We start from the raw sequence: 12,358 nt of genomic DNA on the forward strand, positions 1-12,358 counted from the left end.
AAAATGAAACATTGAATTTCAAATAAGAGTAAAAATCAAATAAGAGTATCATAAATCTAAGAATTTGAATAGCAAATAAAAGTTAAGTGTTCGTGAAAGATTTTTTATTAAAGATTTAAAAAAATCGCAAACGAAAAAGGTATTGCTAAATTGTTCTGTAAGTCCTATAAGTCATGTAATCATTTAAATTTAAATATCTATCAACTTCGTTTGATTAAAATCTGCAACCAGAGGTTATTATCAACCAACCATTTCAATCTTACGTCTAAGTCAACCTTTAGTGACTCATTGCATTGCTAATTTCCAAATGAATTGCATGCATAAAGAAATGATATGTAAAAGAAGAAACGTAATAACATTCTTTTAATATTTAGAAATACTGTTTTAATTGGAAAACTACCTAACATAAAATTTATTGTTCAGTTTTGGATAATAAGTGAGTTAATTATTTCTGGTGCAAAGGAAATTATCTAGTAAGCACTAATTATTTCGAATAAAAGAAAGAATACGAATACGCAATATATCTACACTAATAACAATTCTGGCAGCATTTATTTATATAATCAATTGTTACTCAAGTAATCACCAGATCAAATTGTAAATTTTTATATACTCAGGGCATGTTAATTATATTTATACATGTGAATTAAACTACAAATTAAATAACGTCTCATGCTTCTAATTATATGTATATGAATTAAATACTACATTTATAGATGTATGTAAATATTTGAAATATAAATGAAAAGCAATGTCCATTTTAATTTATTACGTGGATTAAAATTTGAATACATGAATTTTACGCAATTATGGACAAGCTTAAAAAACAGTACTTCTACAATTTACAATTTTACGATATTTAAAAAACTATATGAAAGGATTTTGAAAACAAAATACCTCCATCAATACAATTTTTTATCATAATGGGATGTTACCAATATATTGAATATTCCGCATAATATTATGATCATAATAAAAAGAAATATATAAAAAGGATATGCTTTATAAGAAATTAAGGAAGGAAGAATAAGATATTAACGTAATCACCATAGAAAATAATTTTCTATTCTTTTTCTAATTAACATGTTACTACATTACATTATATTACAGGTATGTTTCAAAAAAGTTATTATTTAATCAAAGTATTGTATTTTAATATGTCTCTTTTAGTAATTAAACATGTACAAAATCAACCGTATTAAATATTACAACCTTATGTGAGATATATGTATAAGTAAGTTTGTAAGCCACCCACGGATATTATATAAATCATAAAAATCTGTCTCTCGTGGACCTCTCTCTCTTTCTTTCTCTTTCTCTCTCATAGGGGGTTGTCTTTCGCTACACGCACGGTCAAGATGTAGAGCGGGTGCCGATAAATTAACGGGATTAATTATCCGACCCTCGGATTTAACGGAGCCGAGGGATACGGCCTACCATTCTCGGCGATCTTCCTTCCACGGCTCATTACTTTCAATCGCAGCACTTCAATATCTCTCTCTCTCTCTCTCTATTTATCTATCTCTCTTCTTTGTCTCTTTCTTTCTGTCGTCCTTTCTTCCCCGCTGCTCGTAATTTTTACCATAGCTACTGACGAGGTTGGGGTGGGATTAAAGAATAAGAAAGAGGAGGTCAGACTTCGTTTATATGACTTCATCCACGATTTCATCGGCCAATGAAAAGGACGAAGTTAAGGGATAACAGGAGGGAGAGTAAGAGTCAAAGAGAATAGCTGCGTCGCCGACCTTACCATCCCTTAAGGATTATAAGGCCAATCCTGCGGCTAATTTGCGAACTCTCGAATTCTCCCTTTAACATTCTGCGATTTCGTCTTAACCATCCTCTCATCTGCCTTTTAGTCGTTTCGTCCTTGTTTTCCTTGTCTTTCTGCTCTTACGCGCAATCCTAAAAAGACACGAAAATATATACACCTCAAACAATTTCGTTTTTTCTCCAACTTATTTAATGCTGCTTTATCGTATCTGATATAGACAATGTTCTTTTTTTTTAGTTTTGCGGAACTTCACGATATTTATTTTTTATATTAATTTATAACTCATAGAAATATGTTAGGGAGGAAGGCCATTTCTTGCTTCTTACTTATGGTCACATGATGAAGATCAATGTTGACCTACTTGTACATTAACACGTACTTTCACGATAGACAGTAGTTTTCTAATCTAATTTAATATAAGTAACTAATCGAATTTAATATAAGTAATTACTTCGATCTACATATCGCAGAATTTGAGCAGCAATGCTATTATATCGATTATTTAAACGTAGACAAGCAGATTCAAAATTTTCCTTTTAAGGATAATAGTAAAAAGAAATGAATGAGAGCAGAACATTGATAGTTCTTACACAATTCTTATTTCTATCTTAAGAAAGGAAGAACTTATGATCCAGAATCCATACTGTAGCAATTAGAAATTACGCTGCCTCATTGCTGAAAAATTGTTCTGATACAGTGGCGCTAACAATTGCAAATACATCTTCAAAATTTTAAATTTTCATAAAATGCAATAATATAAAAGTCGATTGTGCGGATGAAAATACTCGTAAATAGACCATGATTATGTATTAATTAGCTATATAAATTATCTTAATTAGTTACTACTCTGCTTTCAAGATTGACAGATAAAAGATAGGGACTTTTTAAGATTGTGCCAAAACCAAGAAACGTATAAAAATGTCGATGATTCATCGTAAGCCTGTACGTTCCAGAATTATAACGGAAAAGTGATATTTCCAAAAAATACTGAATTTCTTTAGCTATGCAAATAAAGAAATTGTACTGCGTCGTCACATCTTCAACAGATTAAGCTATAACCATAATCATAACCTGGCTATTACTCGGTCATTATCCTTAATCATTATTCTCGTATAAATCCTTCTGCATTTATATAGGATACGTAACAGTATTAGGACACTTTTACTGCTCTTACTGATCGCATCCAACGATCTAGTCATCATGGACAACATTATCTACAACGAAACGTCCGGCAGCTGCATGGAAACAGAATAGTTAGGCATATCCTAACCGCGGCTGATAGGAGAACAGCGTGGCTCTCCGTTTTGCTCTTTCTCTCGATCTCTCTGTCTTGTTCTCCGTTATTATTCAGGAACTTTGCTGACAGCTCTCCGGATAGGCAGATAAGAACGTCCTCTGAATGCCGAAGCGCGCACAATGCTCCTTTGGAACGACGTGTACCCACGTCTCGTGGTTACTTTCCTAGCGTACAATCGCGACGAGGCCATAGTTTACCGAATAACATGAACGTTCTTATTCCGAAATCCCGATTTTTCGTTATTCACGCAGATTTGTCGACCGCTTCCGAATTCATTTTCTGTGTTTCATCGATTGTCTCGTTGAGCATCGGTTGGTTAGATTAGGTGAATCACGTCACATTGATATCTAATGGAAAATGACGTTAAAGGAAATGGCTATATATGTGCAGAGCTGGAAAGAAGTCCTCTGAACGAAATACAGACTTAATTGATCGTTTTCAGTAGAATTGATACAATCGTAAAGTTAATTGTGTTAATTAGCTGAAAGTGTCACATAGATACAAAACAAAGAATATAACATCGCGTGACAAGTCGAGATTTCTTCCCGATTCTACGCGGTATTTGCATATATGAAATGTTAATTGCAACGCGAATTATGATTGTAAGCATAATGAAGATGTTCAGTATATGATTGAGCACTAAATTTAAAAGAAATCGACTTTATAAGTAGCCAATGTTGGCAAACACGAAACTAAAAATAATAAATCATTTCAGTCTCTGAAATTGAAGGTATGCACTAGTGGAAAAGCCTCAATATCACTTGAAAGCATATTTCAAGTCAAGCAGAGTAATAGGCATTAGTAAAGTGGGAATGTCAACGAAGACAAGCGTAGAAATATGAAAGGATATTGCAAATCAAATAAATGACACGACTTTAGAATTTGTAAATGAACTATATAATGATTGATTATATTTTTGGGATCTTCTTAAATCTTGCAATGTACTTATAAAAACATGTAAATTTTCGATATCATTAGAAGGATTTTTACATTTCATTCGGAGCCTCGACGTATCTGTTGTTTAAAAATCCAATAAAAATTCAATATTAATTAAGGATTAATCGAAGAACAGAAAAGGGAAAGATTTCCAGGGCGAGAATGTCATTCCTTATAACGATTTACTAGCGAGGGTGTGGTTTAAATTATTCCTGTGTCGGCTGACAAATTAAGATCAGATAGAGAGATGATCCTCGAGGCTGCTGACTTTTAGATTTTCATAAGGCATCGGCCTGCCACCCTACCGGCTTCTTACATTCCACCCTCTTTCTTCCATACTCTTCGACCTCAATTTTCTTATCCGTCCGAACAGTCTAATATTTCCGTCTCTGTTTCTGAATCTTCATTCTAGCGTTTTTCGAATCAAATATTCGAAATGCGTTTAAGATTTGTGAAATTTTAATGCCTAGTTCAGAATTAATTATTTAGTTGTATTCCTATTTCGTTTGTGGAAACGTCATCGTTAGTCAAAAGTTGAAATTGTTTAACGCGTTATGGTGATTATCTTTTTCAACAAGAAGTGACGAAATTCCGTAGAAAATATACCATGAACATCAAATTTACAAATAAGTGCTTACACATAAATCTACGTTCGTATTATTCCTAATCATAATTAATTGTTTATGGAAATATGTGAGGCAGATTTTTTAAAAATTAAAGCTTAATGCAGTATGGCTACATCAGTGTGTTTTTATTTTTCATATCATTAAAGGAAGATGATTAATTTCATTACACACTTTTTTAACAACACACAAAAATGTTTGTATAGAATGATTAAATGTTTATTACGTCTAGTTTATATGTATATTATAATTCAAACAAAACGAGTGTTACGCAGAGTTCTCAAAGGTTTTTCGCACAAATAATGTCCATGCGTCCTGCAAGCAAAAATAAGGAACGAAGATAACTCATCGTTTCGTTCAACTTTGTAAGCTTTCATAAAAATGGAATGAAATAGTGTGGTACCTCATTAATTTGTTATTGATCATTAAAATTAACGAGCACCAACATAATTTAAATAAAAAACATGGTTATCCATGCGCTTAGCTTGATCTTAATATGTCTTCTTATTTCATTTGCAGACAACATTTTGAATTGTTCAATTAGTAACTCCAGTATTCTTTTGCAGTAAAGCTTTTTGAAACCAAAAATTATATTTCGGAAAAGATGATTATTCTTATGTACAAATTTTTATGTACACATATTTATCTTTTCCCTTTTAACTTGCTACCGATGAAAATGATAATTTATCAATATTGCAAAAGCGATATTACTGAAGTACGAGAGCTTAAATATAGTTCAACTTTATATAACACAATTTTTACTAAAATGCAAGGAAAATCGTCGAAGATACGTATGTATTTACGTGAAGCACTACACCGGTAAAATCAAAGGTTTGGTGACGTGAATTGAATAAATTTTTGCCACAGCGTATCGATTGTTACGAACAAATTGTTATCCGTTTATCGAATGTACTAGAAAGACGTAAAAAGATCTCAATACATTGTAATTTATTTATTTCATTATAATTTGTTGTAATTTATTTAATATATTATCTTTTTATTATTTTAAAGGTAAGAGAAATCTTGAAGTAAAAAAATTAATGAATTTCCAAGTTCTGTGAAACTTATTTGATATTTATACGATTCATCCGATATCGGTAAAATAGTCCCGATTTCCTGAAGAACGTCCCTAAATCTTTGCCGCTCTCTTAACGATGTCTCGACTTCGCTTCACTCGAGAGACGAATCTCAGTAACGAAAGGGATAACAGTTTGAGTTTGTACCTGTATAGTCTCGGATAAGAAGAGGCTGCTGCGGTGAAGTCGAATTTCGATGTTTTGCGAATGAACGAGCATCGACCTACGTGGATCTTTACAAGACATTTTAATTGGACAAATCCGCCTATCCTCATTAAATCCGCCCTGACTTCAGTACGATCTCCCTGTTGTCGTCCTATGCGTGTATCTCATAGATGACGAAAGCACTTCCCCTTCGTCATCTTCGTGTAGCATTGTCGACTTAAACGGAGTCGAAAGTCTGATATCCTCTGATCAGATTCGCTCATACCGTCACAGGAACTTCGATAGAAAGATCCGTTTCCTCTTTAATCATTAGTTCTGCATACTATTCGCCATGGGGAAAAACGTGTAGTTAAATATTATGTTTTCTATAAAGTTGATTTAAATCTTAGTTATTAGTTGACTCTTATAATTGTATCATCAGGTTTTTTTAATTTTGGCATTATTTAAGGACGAGAAATTTATTTGATTTTGTTTTAACTGAACGAAAATAAATTTGAAAGAAATTTGGCAACAATTTGCATCTTGTATTGAATTAAACAAATTTTAATGGTGCTCAGTGTCGGTGTACGTCACGTTACGATTTATATACATTTACATCTAAAAATTTTGTAGATTTTATATATAAAAATAAATGACGTTGAATAAGATCCTCTTTTAAAATGTTTGTTTATTTAAGATATATAGTCTGCTATAATGTTTACAGATCTTAAATAAGTTAGTACATGTTAATAAAGTTCTTCATATACATTCCTTAAAATTAATAAACATCTCCAGTTTACTTAAAAACATAATTAAGATTATGAACTGTAACGAAACATGCACGTACACTTTATTTAAAAGAAAAATGGTTTAAACGTCGAATTGTACATACTATAAAATTGCAGTATTGATTTTGAAGATAAGAAGTGATAATTTAATGTTGATGTGACAAGTATAGTCCTTTGTCGCATCTGTAGAAAGACTTTGATTATTATTGTAAAGCTTGAGTCGGAGTTGACTCCGACTGATTTCATCTTGGAGTGAGATTTCAACCCTGCAGAGTCTATGTTTCGAGACTCGCAGACACTATTACAGACATTTACCCTGGTCTGTATCAGATCTTACATATCGCCCTTAATTAGATATTGAATAGGACTATGTGTTGAATAGAACTAAATATAATAAAAATATATAAAAATAATACAAAATAGAACTAAAACTAAGCAAATGCTTTTTTGTCTTTAGTATATTCGTCTTTATACGAATAAATATTTCTCACATCGATGTATGTGAAAACTATTGTATCAATTTTAACCCCCACATATTTGATATTGCATATATCCAACATTGCACTTTAACAGGTTAATGCATTTTAACGATTAACTAAATGATAAATGTATCAATGTTTTCGATAAAATTACTTTTAAGTTCTAGTAAATTATGCAAAATCATAGTAGAAATATAAAAAAATCCGCATTCTTGCTATTAATAATACATAAAAGTGAAAAATTTGTCTCGCAGTTCAACAAAATTCATTCCTCAAGTAAATAATTACATATATAACATTTACTATCCAATTATGCCTCATTGGTAGCATAAGTAAATGGTTAAACAAAAGAAATATTATGAAATGGGTATAATAATATCTCAATGCATCGCATGTTTGAAAAGTTTCTTTATTTATTTGTTCCTTAAGCCATAACAGACGAGGAGAAGAATATTTACAAACAAGGAAGTATACACACATCGATACTATTTAAGAAGGATAATGACGATGCTATAAATCATGACGTATAGTTTTTATTCGACAGTATTCTCATTATGTACACTTATTAAGGTCCATAGTAATTATATTAATTATTACGCGATAATTACAACAAAAGTGTAACCGGCGAATATGGTCACAAGTCAACGATATTAAAGAATAACAGGTTGATTAACGACGTTTTCAATCCTCCTTCTTTCTTTTCTTCCGTTTTACGGTACATAAATGATCGTGTCTTGTGACACCTTAGTTGTTCCTACTTTACGTTACATGAGGGGACGAGCTAGTCTGCATGATATGGGTGCGTTTGTGGTGATTCGCCCTCAAAAAGGGCCATTTTCAAGCGCTTGCACTTGGCCCGGCGATTCTTGAACCAAAATTGTACATTTTTTGGTTCCAGTCGCGGGAACTTTTGTCGATACGGCATCCGATTCAGCTCCTCCGTATATTTCAGAATCAACTGCGAATTAAACAAATTAAACCTCTTAAAATAATCGATTGATTGACGAAAGTAACAAAATGGGGTGAAAATTATAAACAAAGTAGATTCTAGTTACGTCTTGATTCTTATTGAATTTTCGAAGTACGAGGGTGAATCAAATATAAACGAGACTTTTGTTTCTGAGCGCGTAAATTTAAAGGGAGCGAGCGGCCGCTTCTAGTGTGCATTGGTTGGGATGTCAGGAGTGGGGAGAGCAGGCCGTTGTCCAGTTCAGACACGTTTGGCGGTAGTATTCAAGATGTCAGAGCAACAAGTACACCTCTCAGTTGCGCAACGCATTATTATTAAATTTCTCACACATGAAGGCGTCAAACCAATAGAAATTCTGCAAAGATTGACTGCACAGTTCGGGGATCAGACACTGTCAAGGGCTCGCGTGTTTGCCTGGCATAAGAAGTTCAAGGAAGGACGTGAACTGGTTGAAAATGTGGAACATGATCGTCGTCCTCGAACCAGCATTACGGAGGAGAACATTCGCACAATAAATGCTGCTTATTACTGTGAGCTTTTGAGGGAGGCAAAGGTTGCTTATCGTTCGAAAAGGCGTAACCAACCGATTCGAGACGTCATTCTCCTCCACGACAACGCCAGGCCTCATACAGCAGCTCTAACCTGCACAACATTAGAGGAAATAAGGTGGACTCCACTTGATCATCCTCCCTACAGTCCTGACCTATCGCCCTGCGATTTCCATCTCTTCGGACCGCTTAAAGAAGCACTAGGAGGACAACGATTCCAAGACGACGCGGCGGTGGAGGCCTTTGTGCGCAATTGGCTTCTGACACAGCACTCTTCTTTTTACGATGCTGGGATCAAAAATCTCCCAATCCGCTGGGAAAAATGCATTTCCAAAGCAGGAGACTATGTTGAAAAATAATATGTGCTTGGCTATGTTATTTCACTGAATAAAATTATTTTAAAAATAAAGTCTCGTTTATATTTGAGTCACCCTCGTAAAAGGTAAGTGTAAGACTGGAAATTTATTAATAATAAAATATACAATGTAATTTATTTTACTCATATATTTTGCGTAACATCTAAATTTATTATGTGATAAACACATGGGATATGGTTTGTTTCACGTGTAATCTTTTCGGAGATTTTAAGCTGAACTTTATTTTCCCAAATAGGATGTTAATTTTTTGTGTTCAAATTTAAAAAAAATTTTAGAGTATAAAAAAATCTGTACAAAAATGTATTAGCACTAGATAACTTTCAATTTAATAATTTAGAAAATGTTTGGCTTCATTTTTTGAGTATTTATTTGGCATAATTTGTACTTTTACGTAATTTTTTGTTTATTCCATCATCATTTTAATAATATTTCATGTAAATATCATAAAAATTTTTTTTTATACAATTGAACATAAATATCTATCTTTTCATACAGAATATCAGTTCTTTTTTTCTTTTTCGTAATCGCATAAGAAGCCTGAGAATATTATCGCTACTAAAGGAATAAGATATATTTTCATATAGTAGACAAAAAAATTCGGTTAATTAATTGGTTTATACATATGTCAGTATAAATACAAGCAGATATTTTATTTAGAATTGTTAAAATTTTGGTATAAAAAATATAACAAACCGTACAAGAAATATAATGCTGTTTCAAATAAAGTTGACCATTAAATCTTTCGAAGGAAATAATTCCACGAAAAAGTACGCAGATTACGTGTTTCTTGAAATCACGTAACTTTGGTATATAACAATTTTTGACTATAATTTAGAAAGTATTTAAATTATGTGAATGAATATGCAATAAATACTACATTGAGTGAACCATTTTATATAAAAGTGTGCAATTTATATTTTTTGTATTATATTTTTTTTATTCACAGCCACGGGAATTAAACGCATAATCTTTAAGAGAATGCAATTTACAATTCTGACTACATCTTCGTTACAATCAAGGACATAGAAAGGATAAAATCACGTATAAGGATGTATGAAATAATATAGCGATGTTAAATCAATTTTTTACTAACATCATATTTAAAACGTACTAACACTTTAAGCTTGAGCAATCATGAGTGCTATTTTTACCTATTACATGAAATCAGAAAACGAAAAAAGATGTAATTCTAAATGTTACCTAGATGAAAAGATTGGCCATCATATTGTACATTATTATTGATCATTCTCGCTCGACTTGCACGAATATATTTATTCAAGTTTTCAAAAATAGTATTAGCTTCAAGCATCCAAGAAATATCGTAAAACTGTTTCAATGACTAGATGAGTATTAATGCCGAGTAGTGACAAATGTACATGTCGATGGTTAAATAGCATCGTTCAACTTACCGCGTGACTGGGATGAGTATTGTGAGTGAACCAAGTTTCGAGTCTCGGTACTTCCGTTACAGGATCAATGAATGTCCGGTTCCTTTTCCTCCTCTCGTCCAACATGCTAGTGGAACAACCAGCAGATCCACGTGGCGGCAGATAAGGTGACATATACATTATTCCATGACCAAACATTGAACTAGGAACCAGAGAAAATCCAGGCGGCAATGGACCGGTCGGTCTTGTCTCGTCATCTTCTGAACCGGAGGATACCCTGGCATCTTCTTGTTTTACCGAGGATGGCGTTGAAGGTGCAGGTTGTTGATCCTCGGGTCTGGTTGTAAGTGACAATGGACCAACGGGTGGGCTGCCAGGTGGACAGGGAGAAGGTGATGTCGACTGAAATACAAATGCATAATAATAATTACACATTAAACATTGGTAACTACGTGGCAATCGTTATACCAATAGTAAATTTGTTGGACCTTATACTTTATTTAAAAACGTATGTTTACTAACTGAATTTTGTATCGTATCTGATATTCGTTTTAGAAGCGATCAAGACCAACACTCGTTTTAATATTTGTTTGAAAAATAAATTTGCCAAAAATTAGGGTTATACTTGGTTTATTATTATAACATCGAATATTTTGCTCTTCTTTTTGAAAAAATTACAACTTCGTTTTCAATTGTATCAAGATGAGCTTTAATCAAAATCTGTTGACTCCGTATCTCTGCTAAAGAAGCAACAGTTGTTTTAATTTTTTCGTGTTTCGGCACATACCTGGTTCCTTGAATCCTCTTCCTCGTCCGTACAATCTTCGCTGACAATACTGGCGCCTCTCGGACTGAGCCCAGGAGGGCTGTAACCATTGACACCCCTGTTCTCAGCCCTCTTCTGAGCGGCTCTGGCATTCTTGAACCAGTAGACAACGTTATTTACGTCCAGGGGCTTCCTGCCTCGTCGAGACTCTAGGGCATTCAATTCCGAGACGTAGTGTTGAATTTGTTGACGTGACGGGTGTTGATTCTCACCGAACCATCGCTGAAGCCGTGGTAACTCCAGTTCGGGATCGAAACTCGTTCTCATCCTAGTTTTATGTGAGTATTGAAGAAGCGCGGGATGCGGAGGACCGATCGTACCACCTGCCGATCCAATGGTACCGCCTCCGTCCGGCTGAGGGCTCTGCGTGTGATGCTGATGATGGTTGGAGGAAGGTACCATTGGGTTTAGACCTAAACCCAACTGTTGCTGTTGCAACCAAGATTCGAAGTTTCGTTTAGTTTCCTCTGATAAATCGTTTCCACCTCTACAGAGAGATAACAATGTCATCTGCAAATCAAACAATAAGTTGTACTTGAGTAACTGAAACAATTGCTTTGCAACAAAGATGAGAACCTTCTTTCAGTTGCAATGCATTTCGTTGTTGCTTAAATAATAAGTATGATAGCATCCTCGTAACTTTCTCTTTGAAAGCACATTTTCTAGGTATTTTAGTGCTGGCATGTGGTACTGAGTCTTATTTAACGATTTTTGCTTATCACGTTATAAATCGGGAAACAGTGAATGAATTTTTGATCGTTTATTTTCGTACGCACTACTTACAGCAATTCCAATTCTATTTAATGATGGTAATTAACGAATGAATAGTCTGACTATTGATTACTGATGAAAACGATATATCAAAAGTATAAATACGTTGTTCTTCTTTTCACATACATGAAACTTGACATACTAATTAATACTATCAATACTACCATCAAACTTAGTAGAAAAGTAGTGTGACTGATCTCCGATTATGGAATTTGCAATCTGGCAACGTTTTTCGATTAAAAATTTTTTATTTAAAAAATTTTAATTAAAAAGTACAACGGATTTAAAAAATTCAGTTTGATTCCAAGGTATGGTACAGTTATCTTCGCATATACGAAAATTTTTTTAGTTATTAATATTA

At 33.4% G+C, this 12,358-nt stretch overlaps 1 protein-coding gene across 3 annotated transcripts in view; it reads right to left on the bottom strand.

The window, feature by feature from the left end:
• Positions 1-7,510: 7,510 nt before the first annotated feature.
• Positions 7,511-12,358, bottom strand: part of LOC132908940 (homeobox protein dve-1) — a 60,844-nt gene continuing 55,996 nt past the window's right edge. For 2 of the 3 annotated variants that reach the window (XM_060963403.1, XM_060963405.1), the window contains 3 exons: positions 11,188-11,736; positions 10,422-10,802; positions 7,511-8,075 (listed from right to left, as the gene is read on the bottom strand). In XM_060963403.1, the coding sequence (XP_060819386.1) occupies positions 7,899-8,075; positions 10,422-10,802; positions 11,188-11,736 (1,107 nt within the window). In that variant the 3' untranslated portion in view covers positions 7,511-7,898. The remainder of the gene's footprint in view (positions 8,076-10,421; positions 10,803-11,187; positions 11,737-12,358) is intronic. The other variant, XM_060963404.1, reaches the window with a different exon arrangement.

The sequence above is a fragment of the Bombus pascuorum genome, chromosome 7 (genome assembly GCF_905332965.1).
Source record: "Bombus pascuorum chromosome 7, iyBomPasc1.1, whole genome shotgun sequence".
Taxonomy (NCBI): Eukaryota; Metazoa; Arthropoda; class Insecta; order Hymenoptera; family Apidae; genus Bombus; species Bombus pascuorum.